Source organism: Leuciscus leuciscus (assembly GCF_965113295.1).
Source record: "Leuciscus leuciscus genome assembly, contig: HAP1_SCAFFOLD_665, whole genome shotgun sequence".
NCBI classification, from domain to species: domain Eukaryota; kingdom Metazoa; phylum Chordata; class Actinopteri; order Cypriniformes; family Leuciscidae; genus Leuciscus; species Leuciscus leuciscus.
Window position 1 is genome coordinate 1 of NW_028118075.1, and position 27,081 is coordinate 27,081.

Consider the following 27,081-nt stretch of genomic DNA (forward strand, 5'->3'; position numbering starts at 1 on the left):
CATCAAATTGATAAGAGTTAATTATATCAAGTGCTGTGAGAAAAGGCTTTAAATCTCCACCTCCAACATCCTCACACGCAACATAGCCTCTACTAGCCGAGACTCCTTCTTTATGTGTACCTTCTCACCTTCTGAGATATGCTCGAATTTCCCGTGGAAATCCACCAGTACCACTGGAATTAAAAACCTTATTACAAGCTTACGGTTTTGAATCGAGCTATGGCAAGCAGATAGTTTTGAACACTGGCTGGTTATGTGCTTGCTCAAAAATATATTTTGGATAATTTTTAATCCAAAAAAGTAACGGACTGCAGCTTTAAGTAAATAACTTACATTTTTGATCCTTCAGCGAAAATAGTTCCAAACAAAGCGCCGTGCAAGCTCATTTATTGCCTGCAAAAATACCTCAATAGCCCCTTTTTTGAAATAGCGTATTACAAATGCATTACTTGTTGCATTACAATTGCAATCATGTTCTGTCAAAAATGTACTGTATGCTCCATCTATTAAACAAGCGTTCTCGGGGATTGTTTGTTATGCTTATGGCGTTGACATGTTTTATATATATTATTTCTTTATATACTATTTCTTTACCCACATTCCCCAACCCAAAACATCTTCCCGCGTCCCTGCATGATGCTTTACCTGATTGAGCACCACCCAGTTTGGGTCGATCTGAGCGTCACCCTCAGGGTCTAGAATGACCGTCTGATAGGCTCTGAAATCCGTAAGAGTGACTTCAGCACTTTCTGGACACACGTCGATCACATCCAGTACAGCATCATTGTCAAAGTCATTCTCACACACGTCACCAACTCCATTACCTAAATGACAAGAAAGAAAAGAATTAGGCGAGTCATTAATACGGAAGATTATTTACCATCAGTGGATATGAACGCTCTTACTGTCCGAGTCTTTCTGGTTGGGGTTGGAAATGAGTCTGCAGTTATCAGGTCCGATGCCGTTGATGGCGTAATTGTCCGGGATCCCGTCGTTATCGTCGTCTTCGTCACAGTCATCTCCGATGCCGTCGTTATCCGAGTCAAGTTGAGAGCTGTTTGGAATGTCGGGGCAGTTATCTCGAGTGTCCTGGTGTCCGTCTCCATCACTGAAAACACACAAGATTCAACATTATGAGCTGAACTGAAATTGTTTGAGGTGATAATAACTGGTATAAGCAACAATGAGAACACAAGGGCTACGTTCACACTGTCATTCCAGATCAGATTATTTGTATCTCCGATTGAAATATGATTGAATGTCCACACTGTGTATCACAACTGATCCAATTTGTGTGTGCTGTGGCACTCTTTCATTTTCCAGAATATTTGTGTTGGTTTCTATGCCAATGGAGTTGCATTGGTAGGCATACGCCAAAAAGCATCAACATCAACATGGAGGGGGTTGCAATGATGAGTAGCCACGGCACTGGACTACTATGTCTAATGAAGCAGTGGCAGCTTTATTCCATGCTGCCGTCTCCATGTGTGTGGATGCATCCTCCCACTCGTGTGGTAACCAAATTTGGGATGTGGCTGTAAAACTTCAGAATGCGTGCCGGCACATTCACCACCTTTCTGCATCAATTTCTGACGTGTTTACCTTTTACATGCTGTGAGAAAGTGACATGTGACAACTCAAACACTTAAGCAAAATCCAATCAGAGCAGTCAGACTTTTTGATTTAAATAGGATTTCAAGCCACATATGAATGAAGCTTGAAACAGTTTTCTAAAAAATTCTAAAAAATGTGATTTTTTTGCTGTTTACTCTTGCTTAATATGATCGGATATGCACAAAAATGTAATTCGGACTGACAGTCTGAACGAAGCTTAGATGGCAGCAATCTTCCCATATACAGGTTAGTGAGTGAAAGGATAGTCTGCCAATTGTGGGATTTATATATTTAAATTGACCAGAGTTGTGCGCGTACTCACGTGTCTTGGTTGGTGTCACAAACATCCCCGACCAAGTCATTGTCTACATCTGTCTGCAATAGTATTAACGGAGTTTATTATTCATACATTTAATTTGAGAGAAAAAAAAAAGTATATAAAATAGACCATTCACTGCAAAATCAAAATTTTGCTGTTTTTTAGTTACTCAAATTATTTGTTAAAGAGATATTTCACCCAAAATGTTTTATTCTGTCATCATTTACTAATGCCATTCCAAATAGGATTATTAGCGTTAAACAAAACTAAACTTATTAAAAATATTTACGTTAACTGAAATCAGAGTGAAACAAAATAAAATAAAAATATTAAATGCAAAACTAAATGAAAATTAACTGAAATTAAATAACTAACTGTATTAAGTTGAAACTAAAGTTTCAACTTTAGTTGTATTAAAGTTGTACAAAAGTGACTAAAATTTTAATTGATTAATTAATTAAAATTTAAATAGAATTAAAAATAAAAATAAATTAAACCTAAATAGTAATATAAAAAAATTTAATAAAAATAAACCAATTTTATTTAATAAAAGTTCATTCAAAATATTAATAAAAGCTATCGTAGTATATAAATAATACTTAAATAGCAATAGTTTCAAACCTGTATGACTTTCTTTTGTGGAACACAAATACAAAAATATACACTGGTCAAAGGCTTCAAAATGAGTAAAAAGCACCATAGGGTATCATAAAAGTGTTCTGAGTCTATACGATAGCTTTGTATGAGGAACAAACCAAAATTTAATTCCCTCCATTGTAGCTCTCAAATCAAATGGGGGCTTTAATGTCCTTTTTAAATTTTTCCATAGAAGAAAGTCACACAACTTCTTTTTGACACTGCATCAACTTACAATGAAAGTGTGAAGTTTGATATAAAGTAAGATGTGATGCAGTACCTGCATGGGGTTGCTGATCTCAGGACAGCTGTCACACGCATCACCCACTCCGTCTCTATCCCGGTCTGTTTGCATTGGGTTCGGCACTTTGGGACAGTTATCCAGCACATTCTGGATTCCTGCAAAACATCCACATAAATCACATGCACAAAGGATGATGTTGTTGGGACACAAAGTGGAGCCATTCATCAAGCTGAACAGTCTTTACCATCTCCATCGATGTCTTCATCGCAAGCGTCTCCCTCTCCGTTATTGTCAGTATCTTTCTGGTCGATGTTGGGAACGGTGGGACAGTTATCACACGCGTCACCGAATGAATCGGTGTCAGAGTTCTGCTGATCTTTATTGGACACCAACCGACAGTTATCCTGAAACATACACATTCATTCATAGAGAGACATAAAATTAAATAAAAATCACCCCTCACACAGCCAAATCAAATGCAGTGTTATTTTAGTATAACTGATACACTGATTTTCAGTTTTCAATTTTAGTTTATGTTTAAAGGAACCGTATATAAGAAATGTATTTCAATTAATCATAAAATGGCCCTGATATGTCACTAGACATTAAGAAATCATGTTCATTTCAAATACTTATATCACTGACAACAGTAGTCCGGCCAGGATATTGTCATTTAAAAGTGAAGTTGCAGCCCTCAACTGATGTTGATGTTGTCATGTTGTGTTTTGGCCTGATGCTCCACCCTCCGGCTATCTACCAATCACGAAGTCAGTAGTGTTTCGGCATCCGGGTTGCCAGCTCTGCTCTAGTTACCACAGCTGCAGCTACAAACGTGTCGGATAAAAAATGCCAGCCTATCTGGCAACCTCGAGTCAGGGGGGAGGGGGAGGGGATACACCGCTCTACAGTAATTTGAAAGTAATTGCAGTACCAGTTTTGGCCACAATCTTACATACGGTTCCTTTAAGTAATTTTGCTATGTGCTTTTGTCATTTTTATTATTTACTTCATTATTAACTTCAAGATTTTCATTAAAGTGCCCCTATTTTTCTTTTTTCAGATATTACTTTTCATGTAATGTGTTATTTATGTGTTTGTGAATTTAAAAGGTCTGCAAAGTTTTAAAGATCAAAGTGCACAACAAATAAAGTTATTGTCTCCTAAAAGAAAGAGCTGATTTTGAACCGCCTGAAACGAGTCGTCAGCAATTCCAGTCTCACTTCACGTTACATACCTAGATAGCAACGTAACAAATTTGCATAATGCCAGCCTATGGTCTTCATTGGCTGCCTGTGAACAATGTCTCCTTTGACCCGCCCTCAAACACTGTAGTTGTAGCTGAGGCCTGGAAGAGTTTGGTTTGTGTTGTCGACATGTTGAGAAGATTCTGTTTTCAGCGCTGTGAATCTACTTTGCATGCACTTCGAAAGGATGAGGACTCATGAATGGAATTGATATGGAAAAACTGACGCCATTGTTACTGAGACTTTGTTTAATAGCAAAAGTAACGAATTAGCGAATTATTTGATGGGAGGCGTTACAAAGTTTTGTTCATTCATCAACTGAAAACAGCATAGACTAAAAGATCCATTCTTGGGATTTGAGAATTGATATTGGTTCATAAAAATGAGAAGAGATTAATATCGAGAAATTTATATTTTGAAGCCTGTGTGATAGGCTTACATCTATTTTTAGAAATTTTTAATTTTATATTTTAGAAAACTGAATAGGGTCAATAGTCTGGAAACACAAATACTTTTCCTTCCCTGATTTCTTTTTTCCATACTTTTCCAGACCTGAAAAGTACTCAAATCAAATTCCATACTTTTCCAAACTGCGTAGGAACCCTGTTCGCCTCATTGTGTATCAAGCGCTGAGGAAGCCTCCGACGCTAAAATTCAGATATGGTAATAGGCGTTTTGTTTCCCACATGCGCTGTATGCAGTGGACCAATCACAACAGACTGAGCCATCTGACCAATCAGAGCAGAGAAGGCTCTCGGAAAGGAGGGATTTAGAGAGACTGAATCTTCAAACTAACCGTTTTCAGACTTCAGAGAAATTAGGTGAAGTGCAATCTATATTATGAGAAAATTAAAGTGTTTTTTGATCTTGGATGCATGTAAACCTATTGTAGGAAACCTCAAAAACAAAATGAGGAATTTTTAAAATAGCATTATAGGGGCAGTTTAACAAAAATTATATTAGTTAGTTTTAGTTAACATAAACAACACTGGTCGGATGGGACACATACACACCTCTACGTTCTTTATTCCGTCTCCATCGGCATCCTCATCACACTGGTCTCCGATCCCATCGTTATCTGCATCTTCCTGACCAGAGTTGGGTGTGAACACGCAGTTGTCCTGACAAACACAGAATGTGAAAATCAAAAAACCCTAGCACAACACTTCAAGCTAAAACTGAATAAAATCCTGCTTTCAGACATACTGAATCAAAGAGAGTTCATGGGAGAAGTTCCGGGACAGCAAACTACGGTGAATCTGTCATATAAAAGTCCAAACAAGCTCAAAAACAAACTTGGTTTATGCAAACACATTACCTCATCTAGGATGAATAGCTTAATTTACTTGAAAGGTACAAGACGTGCGAACAATTGCATTTGAACTGGAAATATTTAAGTCTATAACCCATCAGAATAATTAGAACAATATGGTTTCCCAACAATACTTATAACGAATATCAATTCAGTAGGGGTGTAACGACACACGTATTCGTATTGAACTGTTCGGTACGAGGCTTTCGGTTCGGTACGCATTACAAACCGAACGATTCGTTGGACCATTTTTCCTGTTGGTGCGACCAAATGTTTATTAGCAGTTGCGACCATAAATAAAAGGAAATAAGGTTTAGAGAAGTTTAGAGAAAACTGGTTTAGAGATATGGCCAGATAAGGCAACCCCCCTTTCGTTGAATAGAAGCCATTTGAGGGTTGTCTCCCCCATCCCCCATGTCACCTGGTCAAGAGAGAATAAAGGAAGGTGTTCTCGCTCTCTCTGGGCTCTTCTTTGCTGGACGTGAATGGAATAGGTGGTCTTTCTCTCTCTCTCTCTCTCGCTCTCTTTCCCTTTCTCTCTCTCTCTCTCTCTCTCTCAGGTAGGCTACAAGCTGGGTAAGATTATTTGGTGTAACCAATGTATAACCATGTTCTAGATATTTGAATTGATTGTGGAATTGATCTCTGATATCTGAAATATTAAATTGTAACATGTGATTATTCTAACTGATTTTGACATTGTTCATTTAATGGTTAAAAGGAATAGTCATACATTCGCTCACTTTTAGTGAGGCACAGATGTTATTAAAACCTATCATTTATGGAGTCAGATGAAGTAACGAGTAAATACATATGATCAATGTATTACAAATTTAACCAACCAATACTTTGCATGAGTGAGGACAGAACACGTGATACCTTCCCCGTGTATTGGCGAACCGGCAATTGGACCAATATAGCGGGCCTTACAACAACATCGCCCAACATCAACTGGCAAACGTAATGAAAGCTGAACGAAACTGCACTACTCATTTGTGCTTAAAGGACCGTTTATCAGTTTGGACCAATGTTAGTGCAGCGTGAGCCGATCTTGATCAAGCGACACTGTTACTACACAGCGCTAAGAGATCCAGTAAAGAAAGCATTTGAATTCGCCACAGAAGTAATAACATCACTTCGGTATCTAGTGAGAAGCATTAAAATTTCTCAGTTTTAACCATAGATCTCTATTAGATAAAACAGCGCTGACGTGGAAACCAGGAGAAACATTGTGCCATGAATGAACTACAGTAGTTGTAGGCTTCAAGTCTCCAAATCAACAACATTCACCATGGATTTAATGTAGTAACACTAACTGTAGCCATGGAAGTTTGGCAGGAATAGTAAAATGCTTTCAAGTACGTCACACATCTTTTTCTAGCACTTCAAACTCAAATATTATCATATTTAAATGTTATTTTTAATGTGATGACCAAAACATTATTTGTTCATCCTTCAAAGATTACCCCCATTTAAAAGTTTCAAGATGTAGGAAAACTCACAATTATTTAAAAATAAAAAAGACATTACATTACCATTGTAACCAGTAGGTGGCTGCCATTTCCACTCCCAAATATTTATTTTTTAATCGTTTTGCTTTTGAATTATTATTTCAACATTATGAATAAAAATGCTGCCCTAAAATGTTAATCTGGAGCCTTGCAAACGTAAAATAAAACTGCACATTGTAATTTCTGCAAGTTAAGTCTTTTTATTACAGTAATAAAGTCAAAATGGGGGGAAATGTGAAATGTGTGCCCCTACATTTTCTGCTTGTGCGCCTAAAAATCACCATGTGCGGCTTTTTAAAAATCAAGGAAATTTCTCTGGCACATTTTTCTTTTTGCTGTATCAAAAACGTACCAAACCGTGACACCACTGTGTCGTTTCGAACCGAACCTAAATTTTGTGAACCGTTACACCCCTACAATTCATTGAATGTTGATACAACATCGGTGTGTGCAGGGAGAAGGATTGTGGGTAAAATGATTGTGAGATTCATACCTGTTTGCAGTGCTTGTTGTTGTCCATGCAAGGCAAGGAGCGATCCGGATAACCATCAATATCTGTGTCCTTCCCACAAGTGTGACCATTACCAGCCCATCCAACATTACACTAAGAGAATCACACAGAAGTTTATCAGAAAACTTTGACAGTCATGATGCATTTAAGATACAATATGAAACATGTAAATCTGAGTTTTTGTCCTAACCAGCCATGATAAAGTGACAAGGCTTTTAAAAAGTTGTTCTTAGAGTAAAGAACTTTTACTACTATACTTTTTCTACTATAAAGAACCTTTTGTGTAAAAGAAAGGTTCCATGGATATTGAAGGTTCTTCATGGAACCATAGATACCAATAAAGAACCTTTATTTACTGCATTGTGCTAGATAGCCCCACAATAATAAAAAAAAAAAGTAGGGTGGGGTCTTGGTTTAATCCACTGATTGTTGATTGGATGAAGGCAGATATGAATGCAAGCTTTCAGTTGTTTATAAGAAAGGGGCAGAGTTTAAGAGGACTAAATGATTGGAGAAGTTCGGTATGCATCACCAGAGAGGTCATTTTGATTACAAATGCGTGGATGAATCATTCACAATAGGATCATAAAATAATAAAGTGAATTTCCATTTCATGCTGACTTTCTGATTGGATGTGAGTTGTCTTTCAAATCTTACTACAGGTAACTGGTAACTGAGTGTACACATACAGCACAGGTGACGTCCCCGTTCCGCTGAATGATGCAGTGAGCATTAGTGTCACAGGGGTTGAAACTGAGCGAAGCACAAGATTTCCGAGGGAAACATCCAGCTGTCTGATTCCCAACATATCCAACTTTGCACTGACCACATCGATACGATCCCTGAGAGAAGGGAAAGAAGTTTAAAAAAACATTAACATACACTGTGTGTGTGATTTCAGAGAAAATGTCTGGGAGTTTTTATGTCTCATACTCACAATGGTGTTGATGCAGATGGAGTTGGGCGTGCAGGCGTTGACCAAATCAAGACATTCATCGATGTCAGAGCATTCCTGAAATAAAATCATTGCAAAAAAGATATTTGTTGCCACTTGCTTTGATATTGTGCTATCTGATGCAATGACATTCGGCCATTTTTAAGTGTAATTTTTGACAGTGACATTTTTGACACTTCCGCTGCTTTCATCCTCTTAAATCTGTAGCCAAATTATTTAATTATACAGACTACCGTTCAAAAGTTTCAGGTAGAAATGCTTCTTTTTTTTTCTTTTTTTTTTAAAATAATACTCAATAATATTCAGCAAGGAGGCATTATATTGATCAAAAGTGAAAAAAGTTTGAACTTGAGTTCTGCCAGAACGAGTGAATGAGACGCACTGAATAAAATGCACATTCACTCTGACAATAGATGGCGCTTATGAAACCAGAAATCAGCCGTTACCCCAGTAACCCTGTAAACAAAGCAGGCTGCACTACTTTTTGTTTTTGAAAAGTATTTAAATGTCATTTGACATGTTATTTGATCACTCACATTACTTCCAGTTATGCATGTTTGAACATGCATAACATGATCTATTACATGTTTTAAGATGTTACAAGTTGTCATGCGTTTACTATTTTTATAGTATACTGAGTTGTGTACTATTTTCATATTACAAATTATACAAATAAATATAATACAAAGTTTGTTTTTAATTTTTTTAGGTCTTAAAAAGTCTTACATTTGATTTTAAAAAATGTGCAGCACAATATTATTTCACAATATTACTGTTTTTACAATCAAATAAATGCACTGTACCTGGCGGTAACTCTTAGCATATTCCACACCGACTCCAGAGAGAGGTGGACCCCATAGCCCGGGCGGGCAGGACTCACAGGTGAAACCTTTTGCTGTGTTGACACATGCGCTTGGTATATAACACGGCTGAGCCACTGCACACTGATGGAGAGAGACATGCTAATCATTCAAATTATCTAAATATAAATCAGCTTTATGATTAAAAAACAAAGGCATGTTTATTTGAGATATAAATGGACATAAACACTCACAGTGGGTTCTGGACCAAGACTTATCATTACTCTAAGATAAAACCAGCGCTAAATGCCTTCACCCACCTCATCTATATCCTTACAGTGTGTGCCGTTCCCGGTCATTCCCTCCGGACAGGGGCCACAACTGTACCCTGGGAAATCAAACGTCTCTATGCAGCCCACGCCCTTAAAACAAGGACTGGGCTGACAGCGTGAACGTGGTTCATGAAATCCTTCAAACCAAAGAGATGAATTATCAAAACCAGATAGTTGAAAATGAGCTCCAGAAATCTAATATCATACGAATAATACATACATAAATGTCTGTGAGCGGATAGTTTTAGGACATATTCATAACGGAATACTTGCAGACTGCTTTCTGCACACTATACACTGCATGCTTCCTACTATTAAAAAGTAGTAGTATGTGGAAAAAGTATACGTTTTGCAGCGATAAACTTTTCAAACTTTGGTGTCACATGACCTCATTATTGTGTTTTTAATCCAAGGTGTTTTGTGTAAAGGTGTAACGCTTAAAAAAAAAATGTAACGCTTCAGTAAAATAAATAAATAAATAAAAATAAATATAAATATAATATAAATACACTACTATTCAAAAGTTTGGTGTCAGTAAGATTTTTTTCTTAAGAAAGTAATACTATTATTCAGGAATGACACATTAAAGTGATCAAAAAGTGACAGTAAATTCAAAAGATTTCTATTTCAAATAAATGCTGCTCTTTTCAACTTTCTATTTAGCAAAGAGTCCTGAAAAGAAAAGTATCACTGTTTCCACAAAAATATTAAGCAGCACAACTGTTTTCAACACTGATAAGAAGAAATCAGCATATTAAACTAATTTCTAAAGGATCATGTGACACTGGAGTAATGATTCTGAAAATTCACCTTTGCATGACAGGAATAAATTAAATTTTAAAATATATTCAAATAGAAAACAGTCATTTTAAATTGTAATAATATTTCACAATATTACTGTATTTACTGTTTATTTTATTTTATTTACCAACCCCAACCTTTTAAATGATAGTGTTTTCACTCACATCGTCACATGTAATAAATAGTTTGTATAATAAAATAAATCTATTAATGTTGTCAGGAATTATTCAGTATGTACAACAGTGTGTCGACTGTGGTTCTGGTTATCACTCTCTTTCTTAACTCAACTGTGTATGATGAACAACTTTATGTACAGGTAGCACTTCTAACAGAACTGATGACCGTGTGCTGCAGTCTGACTCTCAACGCAGACCATAAGCTCTGTCAGGTTGGCTTGATGTTTGCTACTCACCACACATTTGGCACTCCAGAATAGCGTTCCTAACAAGAGACATTTCTTTCACCTAAATAGTACAAAAAACTTCAATTAAACATGTTCAGAACAATTTCCCTTACATATACACACTCACTCACTCACTCACTCACACACCTGTTCTCTGATGTCCTCTCTCAGCTCTCCCAAAATCTGATTAAAGATGATCAGCTGGCCAATCAGAGCTTTAGTGTGGTCACCTGTACAAAAGATAATGCAATATCTTTAAATTAAATAAATAAAAGCCAACAAATCGCATATTATGACTTCACCAATGTCCTGAGATGTCAACTCACCTAAAATAGAATTAACTTCACCGTTCACTGAAAAACAAATTTTAAGCAAAAAACTTTCAGACAAAGATTTCGCAAGCAATCAAAAAGCTACATATTCAAGCCCCATGTACAGTCTTGTGTTGATGTTGGCTAACCTATGTTATATGAAGAGGCGTCTCCCTGAAAGGGGCAGTCGGTGAGAGCTCCAGCCTGGGCAACAGTGCCACCTAGTGCCAGTTTAAGGGACTCCACTGAGCCCTGGAAGACAAACTTGTTAGTTACAAGAGCTCCTCTGGTTTCTGTACGTTCATCCTTTGATCACAGTATTTTATATAATATCAGTTTGGATATCATATATTATCATCATATCTGGATTTCAGGTCTTACCCAATCATAACGTCTAATCTTTCCTTTCATTAAAAATTAAAGGAATAGTTTACGCAACAATGAAAACTCCTTATAAAAAAAAAAAAAAAAAGTTAAATCAGTCATTATTTACTTCTAAACCTTAGATCTAAACCTGAATGCTGTTATTTTTCTGTGATACACAAAATAACAACTTTTGGAGAATAACCGTATACAACATGAAAAAAAAAAAAATGTCAGAACTAGTGCTGTAAAATAGATGAATCTCGATGAACCGCATCTACCATAAAAGTTTTTGTTTATATAACATATGTGTGCATATACTGTATATTATCATATTCATACATGTATTATATATATGTGTGTGTGTGTCGCAATTACTCGATTTGACAGCACTATTCAGTACACACACTACTGTTTAAAAATGTGGGGATATTACTCTTTTTTTTTATTAATAGTTGTATTCAGCAAATATGCATTAAATTAAAAAGTAAAGACTTTTACACTGTTGCAACAAATTTCTATTCCCATTTCTATCCTGAAAATAGAAATTGATAATAATAAGAAATGTTCCTTGAGCTCCAAAACAGCATATTAGAATGATTTCTGAAGGATCATGTGACACTGAAGACTGGAGTAATGAATGATGCAGAAAATTCAGCTTTGCAATCACAGAAATACATTACATTTTAAAATGTATTAAAAAAGAAAACATTTATTTTAAATTATAATCATTTTTCACACAATTTTACTGTTTTTCCCCAAAATAAATGCAGCCTTAGTAATAAGCATAAGAGACTTCTTTCAAAAACATTACAATTCCATACATTTGAGTGGAAGTGTATATGCAGCTGTTGTGTGAAGACATTATCAAGACATCATATGATCAAGGTCATATTGTGTTGGATCTCACCTGCATACGAACGTATGCCTTGTGGCCATTACGAATCTCCACCAGCTCGCTGTCTCTGGGCAAAGCGACCAATGGGGGCAGCCGCTGTGCGGAGTCAGCCAGACGGCAGTTCACATACAGCTCCAGGTTCAGGTACTCTCTGCGCAGGCCACCGACTCGTAGAATAACAGACTGAGGCCGTCCGTCTGCCACATTAGGTGTCTGCAGGTTTACTGTGTGCAGCTTCCCATCTTCACGAACATACCGGACCAGAACTAAAACAAACAAACAAACCTTTTAGAGATGTACTGAGGCGATACCACATTCATAACCCTGTAATGCTACATATTTATGAGTGAAACAGGATATTCAATGAAAAAAAAAGAAGGGCGGGACTTGTTTTTATCCATCAAGAATTGATTGGATGGAGAAAAGTGGGCATTCCATACCAAAATGGAGCGAAATCTCAATGCAAGTTTGTTGAAACAAGCAACCTGCAATTTGGCTGTTAGTCAACATTATACAGTACAACAGCCTATGCAGTGATGTCAGCGGAAAAGTAAAGTTGTTTCTGAGAAAAAGCAAGTTGATTATGATTATGATTTAATGATAAAAATGGGTCATCGCTGCATTACCTTTGTTAATTTTGCTCATGATGGCAACCTCCAGGTATTTCTTGTTATCCTGCTTGTTGTAGAGGCCCAGCAGAACTCCACCCAGTTTAGGAGGCAGACGAAACGTAGACATCACATACACATCACTCAGAGTCTTTAGTGCTAAAGAGACCTTCTCCACTGCGGCCACAGTCTGCTTCACATCCTCCAAACTCAACACGTCTATCACTGAGAGAGAGAGAGAAACAGAGACAGGATGAATTAAAGGAACAGGCAATTAATAACCTCATGTTGCAGTTGTTCCAAACCCGTATGTATGTTTTTTCCCCCCATGAAACAGAAGATTTTTTAATGACCATAGCTGTCAAACTCTAATAACAGCAAAAAAAGACCAATTTAATAAAAAGCAATAAAAGCTGTGCATGACTCATACGGTACACTATATTTAATTATTTTAAATGGCCATTCAATTTCCATTATTTTATCCTAGCAAGCTTTTAATACTCTATTTGAAATCTTTTCTCAGCATAATTTATAGAGTTGGCAGGGTTACTTAAAAAATTTATTCAGTTACAGTTACAAATTACTTCATAAAAAAGTATTCAGAGATGTAATCCAAGCACCACAATATGAAAGTAATGTAATCTGATTACTTTTGCGTTCCCTCAAGGTCACATAATGTAAATAAATTCAAGTAATCTAAAAAACAATATTAAATTATCTATAATTAATATAACATAATATAGCCTATACAATTATTTCTATTTACCATCTGATGTAATTATTCTTAATTGTTCCCATTCACCACCTCCCAATCTTTCGTCGTAATCGTTCTTAAGTTATTTGGCTGGTTAAATAAAGGTCAAAGGTCAAAGGTCAAAAGTCAGCGAGTTGAACTCGAGAACTGAGCAGACCTGTTTGTGAATGAATCATTCAGAATGGGTTTGTGAAATGGGTCAACTAACTGAAAAAAAATAAAATTTTGATTTGAAAAGTAGTTTTGAATCGAATCCCATATGACCGAGTCATTTGCATCATCATTTTTATAATGCTTTTGCGTCATTTTTGAAAGCTCTTGCTACTATTCCTTATACATTGACATTGTATGGCCTATTATTCTATTTTTTCTTTTGTGCTCCACAGAGGAAAGTAAGTCATGCAGGTTTGGCAGAACATGAGAGTGAGTAAATGATGAATTGTCTACTATATTTTCTGAGAGAAATTGAACTGTCTCCTCTAAATCTCCTCATGCCCAGTGACTCTTTTTCTATCTCTTTTTCACAGTTCTTTTAACAGGACCATGAAGAACGTTTAACTTTTTAGAGTGAATACGGATTAAAGACTTTAAAAGAAACATATGCATATAAAATAAATACAAAACATTAACTGGTAACTAACTACCTGAGAGAAGTCAGTAAAACTGATTAAGTAAAAAATAAAATAAAATAAAAAGTCAGAATAATTACCCGGCACGTCTTGTTTCTGTGCGCTCTCTGCGTACCGGACGAACATCAACACGAAGAGACTGACCCAAAATGTCATGTTTACAAAATAATACAAGCAAAAAAGTGATGCAGGGAATATCAGAAACAGATCCGTCAACGATGCATTGAAACACGAAATATTTCCACGGGAACAAACCTGCGCTGTTCCGCAGAGAGAGAGAGAGAGAGAGAGAGAGAGAGAGAGAGAGAGAGAGTGTGTGTGTGTGTGTGTGTGTGTGTGTGTGTGTGTGTGTGTGTGAGAGAGAGAGAGAGAGAGAGAGAGAGAGAGAGAGTGTGTGTGTGTGTGTGTGTGTGAGAGAGAGAGAGAGAGAGAGAGAGAGAGAGAGAGAGAGAGAGAGAGAGAGAGAGAGAGAGAGAGAGAGAGAGAGAGAGTTGCGTTCACAGACTGAGCTGATCAGAGTGAGAACTGAATCCGCCCTCTTCTTCATCATCATACAAAACATTAAAACACACACACGCATTGATTGCACGCGTATACTCTGGGGTTGTTGTTCACACAGGTTGCGTTCAGCGTTCATAAATAGAGGACCGTAGAAGTATTTTTAACTGTTTTAACGCTGCGCAACTGCCATGGACATGTGGTTGATTCTGGAGAACAGGAAAACCGTTAAAAAAAGTTGCACAAACTAAGTCGGTATCGGTCATTTTCAATTGGTTGCGGGTCCTCGCCCTCAACAATAGCCTATAAATAAATAGCCTAACAGTTACTGTTCTCGTGATATACTCGAAATATGTAGAATCTACAAAAATTATGTTCTTGACGTATCGCACTCCTCGTGCTGATGTTGCTATAATGACAAGTAGATACGCGCGTGACTTCGTTTGCTAACGCCTGTTTAGCGTCAAGTAAAGATGTGGTCACTCAGGTAGACTTTTATGGTAACTGAAAACGTGTTGATGTACTTGTCAAGAGACCCCACTGCCACCTTTTTAAATTTATTTTTCAGAAGCCACTAGCTAGCTATAATTTGTATTGTGACCTCACACTGACCCTCAAAAGATTCTGAGATAAAAACTAAAGACATTTGAAAAAGAAAAAGAAAAGCTTTCCCTTAAAGGGATAGTTAATCTAAAAATGAAAATGTTGTCATCATTTACTCATCCTCATGTTGTTCCAACCCTGAATGAAGTTCTTTCTTCAAAATATCTTCTTTTGTGTTTAGCAGAAGAATGTTGGTAATCAGACGGAAACCATTGACTTCCATAGTAGGGGGAAAAAAATACTATGTCAATGGCGGGTGCCGTCAACTTTCTGGTTACTGACATTCTTCAAAATATCTTCTTTTGTGTTCAGCTGAAGAAAGAAATTCATACAGGTTTGCAACAACTTGAGCAACATTTTCATTTTTGGATAAACTAAATTATTTTAAATGACAAGAGCGAATGCAAACACTGGCTTTGGCCATCTATTCTTGCTCATACTCATAATTCCAGTGTCAGCTTTTGATTTTGCACCAATCTGCAAGCAAACAAAATGTATTGTCATAAAGAAAGCAAAAGCTGTTGACATTTTAAAGCGGAGCAGCATGAGGACTGTTCAGTCTCGACAGTCTGTCCTGGGGTGGTGTTTATTTTTCATTACCTCGGAGTTTCCTTAGAAACAGCTTTTAACAGCAGGTGTCAGGGGAACAGTTCTGTCATACTTGAGCTTTACTGGACCCTGCAAGCAGAAAAAATTGTTCAGCTTTTTGTACTACGCACCATCCGAAAGTGCTTTAAATGATGGGACTTGTTAAACAGCCCTCTTCCCAGAAAGGAAAATATGAGTGGAGTAAAATTTTCACAATGGAGTCATGAATCTAACTTTTACACCCTGAACAAAACCAGAACCAGTTTGGTCCATGACACATAGTTTCAGAGCATAACCCCACCCACCGCTTCCCCGTCTCAATCCCTGTGTGGAAAATGAGCACAATCCAAATGCATTTTTCCTTCTCAAACAGAAATTCTTTCCCAGATGATTTTTGTTGAGGTCATTAAACGCTGTCGTGCGGCTTCGGGGAGCTCCTGATTGCTCTGGATCTAGTGGTGCGGAGGGGGTTCACTATGTTTCCACGCACAAATACAAGGAAACAAACCCAGGAATGAACAGGAGCCAGAGAGAGATTCCAGTCTGGTGCTGTAACACACAGCTGTGTCTCCCCAGGGCACAAATTCACAGAGCCCTCGCTCAGCCGACTCTGATGATCGGAAACACTGCCGGCAGGTAAATTGTAACTTGAAGAGAATATCTTTCTCTCTTACAAACCTCCACTTCACACACACAGTCCTCAGGGCCTTCTGTTACAACAATGCAGCAGATAAAATCAGATTTTTGTTGGAGCAGCAACCCCCTCAGTGTCATTGCAACATTGCATCTGCAGAAAATAAAGAAACCCCAGGTTTATTATTCAGGACTGTTTATTTGCCCCTCAAATTATGAAAATAGAAATCCATATGCAATATTATTACAGCACATAACACCTAGTGAAAAGAGATCAAATTTCCTTTACATTTCTGTAGAATCCCATGCTTAACCATGACAGATGCCTTGTCTATTAATGATTTTGAACAAATCAACACATCAGTGTAAAAGGTTAACTGGTTTTAAAGGGTTAGTTCACCCAAAGATGAAAATTCTGTCAGTAATTACTCACCCTCATGTTGTTCCAACCCCGTAAGACCTTCGTTCATCTTCGGAACACAAATTAAGATATTTTTGATTCAATTTGAGAGCTGTCTCACTCCCCCATAGGCTTCTAAGACATTATAACTTGCTGGCCCAGAAAATGCATTAAAGACATCGTTAATATAGTCCTACAGTGGCTCAATCTTAAGTTTATAAAGCGACGAGAATGCTTTTTGTGCGCAAAAAAACACAAAAATAACGACTTTATTCCACTATTTATTTCCTTCTCTCTGAGCCTTGAGTTTTTTCACGTAGTGTTTAAGCGCAGCGCTTCTGTGTTGCACGTCACACGCATCACACACATGACCAGCGTCGGCCAATAGTGAGCCTACGTGGTGACGTGCAACACAGACGTGCTGCGCTAAAACACTACGTGAAAAAACTCGAGGCCCAGAGAGAAGGAAATGAAAAGTGGAATAAAGTCGTTATTTTTGTTTTTTTTGCGCACAAAAAGTATTCTCGTCGCTTTATAAACTTAAGATTGAGCCACTGTAGTCACTTGGACTATATTAACGATGTCTTTAATGCATTTTCTGGGCCAGCAAGTTATAGTGTCTTAGAAGCCTATGGAGGAGTGAGATAGCTCTCAGATTTAATAAAAAATATCTTAATTTGTGTTCCGAAGATGAACGAAGGTCTTACGGGGTTGGAACAACATGAGGGTGAGTAATTACTGACAGAATTTCCATTTTTGGGTGAACTAACCCTTTAAAGGTGCAAAACAATGTTGAGAGGAAAAATGACTTCAGACAATACCCGAATCAGCAACCTTCAAAAATGCATTGTTTCTATTTCAAACATAGTTTAACTAGAGAGAGAGAGAGAGAGAGAGAGAGAGAGAGAGAGAGAGAGAGAGAAAAAAATCACTCTCATGTAAGTTAACTACCTTACAGAAAACCTCATGGACCTCATGGAAAGTTACAGGAACTGAAACATCTTAGCCAGTTTTGCGGTCTGTCAGCGAGGTTCCTTTGGACAGTATCTTTTGGCTTTAATAATTGTAACTGCCTCCTAAAAGAATCTCCATCTGACAGCAATTTCTAATCCTCAATAACATAAGCCACAGTTTCTCTCTTTATCATTGAATATATCATGTTTAAAAAAAAAGTTTTTGTGCCCAAAATTAAAATAGTTATTTTATTCCCTCTTGTGTTGTAAACCTGTATGATTTTTTACAAAAGAACATATTTTGAATCATATTTGAGTCACAGTTTTTTATTCAATGTGTAATGGTATTTTGGATCATTCTGGCAAAATTCAAATGTGCAATACACAAAATTAGTGATGCCTAATGCCATTGGTCCTCACATGACAAGTGACCAAGCATGCTGCACCAAATTTGAATATGCATATGCACTGATTATTTGATTTAAAGCAAATAAGATACAAAAACAATATTTTTAGCAAATAATGATATAAATTAGGGACAGTTTCTCACGTAAACTATCGTATGGCTGCAGAATACTTTGAAAATACCGCAAGTTGTTTGGACTACTCTAACGCGTTAGTGTTACAATGTTGTTTTGGAGCTTAGATGTAAAAAAAAAAAAAACCAACTACAAACAGCCACTTTGTGGAAATTCTGGCAAAATCCTTTTGTGTTTCACGGAAGAAACTAAGTCGCACAGGTTTGGAACAACATGAAGAAGAATAAATGTTTCTTTTGTGATCTATTTCTTTATGACTTTATGCAAATATTGGTCATTTTCTATTTCCATCAATAGGATCCATCACATTAACATGAGCATTAATCTGTCTGAAGTATGACAAGTACTGACAGCAGAGCGGAAAATAATGATTTATGCAGTTAGCAAATAAAATGTGCATTAAAATAAGAAAAACACTGACTGAGCTTCAAACAAGGCAATAGCACACACGAGATGTGAAAATCTAATTGTCATTGTCGTAAAGCTATGAAAGGGTTTAAAACGCTCTGTTTTGGTCCACAGTCACACAATAAAAGTTGAGGGAATCGCTTAGTTGGTGACAAGTTTTAAGTGCTCTCTTACCTGAACTGAGCTTAATATTAGTAGCTATGAATAGTTATGCTTTTTATTTTTGGTACCAAAAAAACACCAATAAAAACACACGTGAACATACCAAGTTAAGAGATTAAAGCAACAATGCATATCTATGGAAAAACAGACAATTATTTAACAAAAATAGAAAATGAAAGCTTATGCAATTAAAGCTCAAGTCAAGGAATAAATAATACATAAATCCCTAACAATATATGGTTTCTTGTATGTTCCATGTAAAGTGACCATCCCAGTGCAACTAACAGAAAGCCCTACTTTCATTCATTCTCATTCTCATTCACTCCTCCTCTTCATCCTCATGGGAGGGGCCTCTGAGGGAGGCGGGGCCTACATGCTCCTCCTCCTGCATATGCTCAATAGCTACTATGCCGGTGAGGAGAGCGTAGCTCAACATCGCTGCCACAGCAACCAGCACTGACAGAAGCTGCTTGCGTCTCTTGTATGGCTCGTTGTCAAAGTCGCCCCCCTGCTGTGTGCTGGACACCGGACGACTGACGCCCTCTGCACACAGAACAGACACGAACAGGCAACCATATGAAGAAAAATCTTCTCTTATTCTACAGACAGAAGTACAACATGCTGCACATTTTGTTCTTTGCAAACACTTTATTGTAGTTGTTAGTTGCCCACCTTTACTCTCACTGGGGAAGTACAGGCTCAGGATGTTAGAGCAATATGTGTTCAAGTTGTCCAGATTCTTCAAGTTCTGCTGCAGTCGGCAGTTAGGCAGTTGAATCTTAATAAGTGGCGCTAGATGACCAAACACGTACGCATCCAGAGAAGAGGGCCTTTAACACACAAATACATCAAATGTATATCAAAATGTGTATTACACCTAACCAATAATTAACCAAGAGTCTCAAAGTGAAGCTCAAAGATCAACCTTGATGCGTAAAACACCTAGCAGTTTTCTAACTATAGGACTTACGAATCTCCAAAGAAGAATTTGTTCGATCCCAGGCGCTGAGAGAGAAGATTCAGGCACTCCAGAGCATCATGGTAAAGCTGGAGAGTCATAGTCATAGATCATAGAGAGGATGTAGAAGAAACAACTAGATTCAGTGCTCGAATTGAGGGGGGGCTGGGGGGATCCGGGACCCCCCATAAGGTATTAGGGACCCCCCATAAGAAATAAAAAATAGAATTAGGGGGGTCCCTCAGATATTTTTATTTTAGTAAAAATAATAATGACAAATCTGATTAAATGCATGCAATGGATACAGTACATTTCGTGAATTGATTATTTACAATAATTTATTTTAAGTTTGTTTATAGCTAGTTGTCTCTTTAAAATGTAAACGCCCCGCCCCACATCTAAAGAGCGCTGTGCGCGCGCATGACATCGTTGACTGACAGGATTGTTTGTTTGGCGCCGCTCCGGTGAAGCTAATTTTAGCTTTTTAAAAAATGGAGAAAAATAAACCTCCACTCCCAGTCGGGAAAAGAAAGCTTCTTACTGACTTTTTTGAGGGGTAATTGTTTCTCTCTGTATATCTTTCTACTTTATATCTGTCCACTCCATGCCGGGGCTTTTGTATTCCTTGCATAAATTGGAAACACTTAGGCTTAAGTTACTAATTTTTCATTATTAATAGTCCTCCTGGTTCTACAGGAGTGCTAGAGATCTCGATGAAGATGGATAAGTAAGGGTTAATGCCCGACGAGGTGTCCATTGTCAGGTATTAATGCGCGTCGGACGGTTGCCTCCGCCGAAGTCCATTAATACCTGACAATGGACACCTCGCAGGGCATTAACCCGCTTATACCATGGTCACTTAACAAATAACACATTTTTAAACCATTAGTTTATATTTTAATTAGTTTTACAATCGAAATCTAAAGGCTGTCATTGATAAACGGACCTTATCTGAGCCACAAAGTCTGATATTAAATATAGAGTCATTTCAGCCTTAATAAGCCTGTTAACAAGCAGAATCACTGAAGGAAAGAAGAGGACAGAAAAAGAGACGAGCAGAAACACAAGAACTACAACTGACTTCAGCCACAGTCTAAGATGCTGTTTGTGGAGTTGTTTAATCCTCCTCTGCTGAGATCTTCACAGATTTAATGTCTCCTTTTCGCTTCAGTTCATCTTAGACTGTGGCTGAAGTCAGTTGTAGTTCTTGTGTTTCTGCTCGACTCTTTTTCTGTTCTCTTCTTTCCTTCAGTGATTCTGCTTGTTAACAGGCTTATTAAGGCTGAAATGACTCCATATTTAATATACACAGGTTTTGCGGCTCAGATAAGGTCCAGTTCTGGTTTATTTCTTTGCTCTTGGCTGACATGTGGCATTGCTATGGCCTGCTTGTGGCCCAGATCTGGCAAACAGGAGTGAGCCGCCCAACTGTCATCATTCCACGCTGCATGTGGGTCAGATCCGCATTCCACAAGTGCCAGATGTGGGCCGGATCTGGGCCGAAACGTGTTTTCTACATTTCTATGTAACACATTATATATAGTTATGTTCAGTTCTCCATTTCAGTTGTGGCAAAAGAGACTGAGTTTATATATATATATATACACTAAGTACACTGTAAAAAAATTCTAACCTCCCTAACTCAAAATTTTCTAGTGACTGATAACATCTAAATTTTTCAATTGGCCCAAGTGAAAATCTGTAAATTTAAAATTTAATTTACAGAATTTCACTTGGGCCAATTGCAAAATTTAGATGTTATCAGTCACTAGAAAATTTTGAGTTTGGGAGGTTAGAAATTTTCACCCTCTAAATCCATATTACTTTAGTAAGTAATTTAAAAGAAGAATTATATATATATACACAATTCTTTATCCAGCGTTTTTAATAAATAGTATATATACGCATATTATGATCAAATATACTGTATATTTTGTATAAAGTGTATATTGCGAGACTAACCAACCCCCCGCCCAAAAAAAACTTGGGGACCCCCCATAAGACTTGACTCAATTCGAGCTCTGACTAGATTACAGACTCTTATGTCACTATCTCTAACTCATATGTAACAAAAAAAAATATTATATATACATTTTTAGTAATCGTTCTATGAGAAGTCTATAAGAATAGGGCAGTCTATAATGATAACGACAAAGAGGAATCACTTATAGAACAATTTTTTCCACTTATCAACGCGATTTTAAAGAGCTTGAGCATTTAAAGCAGCAGACGACATAACTGCAGGGTGTGCTTACTATAAACAGAACGATATTGTGCATTGGTGTGGATTCTAATATAGTTATAGGTGTGACTGGGCCTAAACATTGCAAAATATAACATTTTGCTTAGTCGTAGTGAGCAGATCACAAGCATGCACATTGTAACTCAAAGTTTCATAAGCAGAGTTGTTTCCTAACACTAGCAACTAGTTCTCTGCCAGAACGGAACTTCTGCTCTATCTGAGCCCAGATTCTTCACATCTGCTGATTTATCAGTGTCCTCTTCAGGGACCAGAACATCGTTGCCTTCTGGAACATTGAGTCTAACAGCCGCCCTTTTCTCTGAAAGAGGGGGTTAGTGTCACAATAGCCCAAACACCATCTGATGACCATTTCACAGCACATAAAAACAAATACTATCAAGCACAATATCCAGAATCCCACCCGGAGAACATGTAGCCAACTCGTCCTATCTCACCTCCTTCTCTGCCTCTTCTCCCGCCTCCAGCGCGCTGTTTCCTTGGATCAGACGGAGTCGCTCCAGCTGCCTGTTCTGCATGCGGCCCGGCAGGAAGAAATTGAGCGGGAAGCACATATTCTCCCCGTACCAGCGGCGCGTCACCTCCGCATAGTTCTTAGGATCGACCCATAAAGCGTAGATCTGGTGGGAAATGAGGAGAGTGTTTGAGCACGTACCCACCAAAACTATCATCTTCAAGTTTCAGGATTCGAATCTCACAAGCGCAGGCAGCAGTCGCTCCTCCAGCAGCGAGGTGAAGGCCAGCGTGTCTGCACCCTCTTTGGCCGAGAGATCATAGTCTGCATTGTATTTCTGAAAGACAATGTTACAGCATTACTACTACATCTGCTATTGTTCAGACAAACAGGTAGTCCCTTTCCAAATCATGCATTTGACTGTTCAAGCAGGGCCGGTGATTACAACCAAAGAATGGCTTATTTATTGAGCACTGAAGTGATGATGTACAGGGGTTGGACAATGAAACTGAAACACCTGGTTTTAGACCACAATAATTTATTAGTATGGTGTAGAGCGCCTCCTTTTGCAAATACAGCATGAAGTCGTCTTGGAAATGACAGATACTGCAAATCCTGCACAGTGGCCAGTGGGATTTTGAGCCATTCCTCTTCCAGAACAGCGGCCAGGCTGGTTTTCTGACTTGCTCCTCCAAAATATCCCAAAGTGGCTTAAAAATATTTAGATCTGGTGACTGTGCAGGCCATGGGAGATGTTCAACTTCACTTTCATGTTCATCAAACCATTCTTTCACAAGTCTTGCTGTGTGTATTGGTGCATTGTCATGCTGATGTACCCTTCAGGGTACAATATTTGAACTGTTAGGTGCACACGGCCCTTTAGAATGGTTCAGTAGTCCTTGGCTGTGACGTGCCCATCAACCTCAGTAGAGAATGCCATGATATTGCATCACTGATCCACCCCTGTGCTTCAATCTGGGCAGCAACAGTCTGTGTGTTAAGCCTCTTTGGGGCTTCTCCACACCCTAACTCCCATGGATGTGGGAAAGACAGTGAAGGTGGACTCATCAAAGAACAATACATGTTTCACATTGTCCATAGCCCAAGAATTGCACTGTTGGCACCAATGAAACCAACTACTGGCAATGGCACGAGTGATCAAAGGTTTGGTTATAGCAGCCCGACCATGAATACTGACCCTGTGGAGCTCCTGACGAACAGCTTTGGTGGAAACAGGGCAGTCGAGGACAGAATTGAATTCTGCAGTGAGTTGGGCAGCTGTGGTTTTATGTTTTTTTGGATACAATCTGAGTTAGTACCTGGACATCCCTTTCAGACAGCTCCCTCTTGCGTCGACAATAGATGAGCCAGTGAGACATGCACCAACAATTTGTCTTCTTTTGAACTGAGATGTTTCCCATTATGCTATGTGGATTGCAATATTTAATGTACAACTGTGCTATTGCTCTGCTAATTCAACCTTCACAATCTGCTCTTACTGATGAAATGTAAAATTAGTGAGGACCAGTGATGCGCGGGTTGATCCGAAATGAGCGGGTGCCTGCGGTCACCCGCGGTTACCCGCGGTTACGAGTCATCCAAAAATATTTTTAATGATATTCGGGTCGCGGTCGGTCGGGTCGTTTGAAATAAAGATGCCAATTAAACCTTTGTAATTTATATAGTACTAGAGAGCATATGAGCGGAGTGGAGCGGTGAGAATCTCCGCTCATCGCTCACGGAACTGTCCACCCCTCCGCTCCCCCGCTCAAACATCAGGCCGCTCCGCTCATTATCGCTCAGCGCTCAACGCAGTTTGCTCCGCGCTCCACCAAAATCGCCCCCCGCTCGCTCCAAAAAAGGAAAAAAAATCTACATGTATATCACTGTTAGCTTAGACCACAGCCTTACCTCCTAAAGAACTAATGAGCAACAACAACATTTTTCAAATAGAAATGTTTTATTTCAAATTAGGCCTAGGCTATAAGGAATATAGCCTACACAAAGTCCTGTAAAATTTAACGAATAAATGGGCCTAATAATATAAATAACAATTATATAAACAAAAATATAGCCTACATACATTTCTTTTAAATAAATGTAGCCTACTATTAGGCCAGAATTTTGATAAGTTAACTTTTGCGCAACGCGCACGATTAAAATTTAAATGGGCTTATATCCATTGTAGCCTACACATAAACTGCTGTAAAATAAAACGAATAAATGGGCCTAATAATATAAATAAAATTTATATAAACAAAAATATAAAAAAATATACATAAACGTTTTAAAAGTTGGCTAAATTAACTATTAGGCCAACATTCTTATAACTGAACTTTTGCGCAGCGCGCAGGATTAAAATTGAAATGGGCTTGTATCAATTGTTTGAATATTACGCTATATTTAATTTACACTTTGTTACAAGTTACCGTAGGCCATTCAATTTGCTAACCTTTTGCTTTCTTCCCAGCGTGTTCAGATAGCACACTGCATGTTTTCGAGAGATGTGTCTTTTTAGATTCCAAAATGAATCTTTACTGACTGAAACGATGTCTCCACATTCGTTTTCTTCTACCACATTATAGTTAGTTTTATATTATAGTGTAGCCTACCTGTATGACTTCTTATTTTCCTTTTTGAAGTAGCCTACTTTTTGAACTCCATTATTGAGCCATTATTGAGCATGCTTCAGAATCGTGGTGTGCGCGGAGCGAAATTGGAGCGGGAAATAGGGCGACGCTCCATCCTTTTAAAAATGCCGCTCTGCGCTCTGTCCAAGATCCGCCCGCTCGGTCCCGCTCCACTCCGCTCACATGCAATTTTCTATGAAATACATAGGCCTGCTACACTTTATTGGCTGAATAACTGGCGCGAAGGCACGAGCTCAGTCTGCAGGTAGAGATGAAGGCGGCAAGAGAAAAGGTGAAGACTGGGGAGTGGAAGCTCCGCAAATACAAAAAACAGAAAGAGCAAAATGTGGGAGACATTTGCCGAAATAATGAAAGATGATGACCAAAGTGCTGGCTTTGTCATGTGTACTTCTTGCTATGCATTTACTACTTTAAAAAAATGCGGGTCAGGAAGCGGGTCGGGTACAATATTTTCTTCTTTTTTTTTTTGCGGTCCGAGTTGCGGGCGGGTTAGTTGAAAACGTCGGTCGGGTGCGGGTTGTTTATACATTGACCCGCGCATCACTGGTGAGGACTGGCCACAAGGCTGCGCATATATAGGCATGAAACCTAAAGTTTCATTGTTCAACCACTGTATTTTTGTAGGCCATCCCAGAAGTAAGCATCACCTGGTTCCCTCGACAAAACGGCAGAAGGATTTTTCAATTGACTTTTGAATTATAGCAGAAAATAAGCTTAATAAAGTTATAATAAATAAAGTTAATGATTCTCACACATTTTTTTCCATCAAGATATTCTTCACAATTTTGAGGCCTAAATACAAGCAGCAGAAGTAAAAAGCTAAAGTTTGCCTATAAACGAACTACACCATGGTCGCACAACTTCAACGTCACCATCACCAAGATTAAATCTTAATTAAAATTTAACAAGTTTGAAAGTTTGAGTTATAATAGTTTGCAAGAGTGCAAGTATAAACACAACAATTGACTTGATCTGTGTATGTTTTTGACTCCGAACAGCACTACTACCTGGTAGAATGAGAGACAAGAAACATATTTATAGAAAGGGTTTTATTTATGCACATAATTAAAACCTTTCCTGAAAACACATACTTATTGTGTCTCATTCCAAACAAATTTAATGGATACCTTCATTGTGCAATCAAACATGATTAATGAGAAAATTAGGGCCTTTATGATGCCAACATGCATCACTGGAAACTCTGCAGTCCTCAAATGAATGAACCCGAAACTACTAAACTTAGCTTTGTTTGGTGAAATATACAGGGACACGGTATAGAGAAAAATGTGATCATAGAGGTTTTTGTGGGCGAGAGATAATCACCTGTTTCCTCAATTGAATGATGATCTGACTGGGTTGAGAGCAGCTGCCTTCCTCTTTGGTCCTGAGAGCAGGTAGTGAACCTTCAGTGAAGACATTAGCGTCAGTAAAGCACTTTTATTTATTTATTTTTGCCTGGATGAGTTTACTGCCAAAGTTTTGTGATTTTTCTAAATGCCAAAAGATGACCAACACCACAATCCATTTAAAGGGATACTCCACTTTAAAATGAAAATTCTGTCATCAAATACTCACCCTCATGTTGTTTCAAACCTGTATGAATTTCTTTCTTCTGCTGAACAGAAAGGAAGATATTTAGAAGAATATCTAGCCTGGATGCCAGCCGAACTTAGCCCCGCCCACAAAATTTTTAGGTCGGGAAGTTCGGTCTGGACTCGTTCCGTTGAGG

At 38.1% G+C, this 27,081-nt stretch overlaps 2 protein-coding genes across 3 annotated transcripts; both read right to left on the bottom strand.

The window, feature by feature from the left end:
* Positions 1–567: 567 nt before the first annotated feature.
* On the bottom strand, positions 568–16,219 carry LOC309491879 (thrombospondin-3a-like). 2 transcript variants are annotated; one of them, XM_082190903.1, is made up of 19 exons: positions 14,501–14,723; positions 14,326–14,406; positions 12,881–13,087; positions 12,267–12,520; positions 11,143–11,245; positions 11,009–11,035; positions 10,830–10,912; positions 10,692–10,743; positions 9,467–9,615; positions 9,150–9,290; positions 8,329–8,403; positions 8,081–8,233; positions 7,374–7,484; positions 5,071–5,178; positions 3,058–3,217; positions 2,850–2,968; positions 1,937–1,989; positions 906–1,108; positions 568–824 (listed from the first exon to the last, which is right to left on the bottom strand). In XM_082190903.1, exons 2-19 carry the CDS (start codon positions 14,399–14,401, stop codon positions 583–585), a joined length of 2,316 nt encoding a protein of 771 aa, XP_082047029.1. In that variant the 5' UTR covers positions 14,402–14,406; positions 14,501–14,723; the 3' UTR covers positions 568–582. The 2 variants fall into 2 exon arrangements, with proteins under 2 accessions (XP_082047029.1, XP_082047030.1); XM_082190904.1 differs by lacking the exons at positions 14,326–14,406; positions 14,501–14,723 and adding an exon at positions 15,947–16,219.
* Positions 16,220–16,746: 527 nt separating this feature from the next.
* Positions 16,747–26,786, bottom strand: LOC309491880 (metaxin-1-like; the record flags this gene model as incomplete). The annotated part of the gene is made up of 6 exons (XM_082190905.1): positions 16,747–19,572; positions 19,702–19,859; positions 20,000–20,076; positions 22,685–22,867; positions 22,946–23,038; positions 26,676–26,786. Coding segments are annotated over 6 exons (846 nt in total), but the record flags the coding sequence as incomplete, so codon positions are not given.
* Positions 26,787–27,081: the final 295 nt, after the last annotated feature.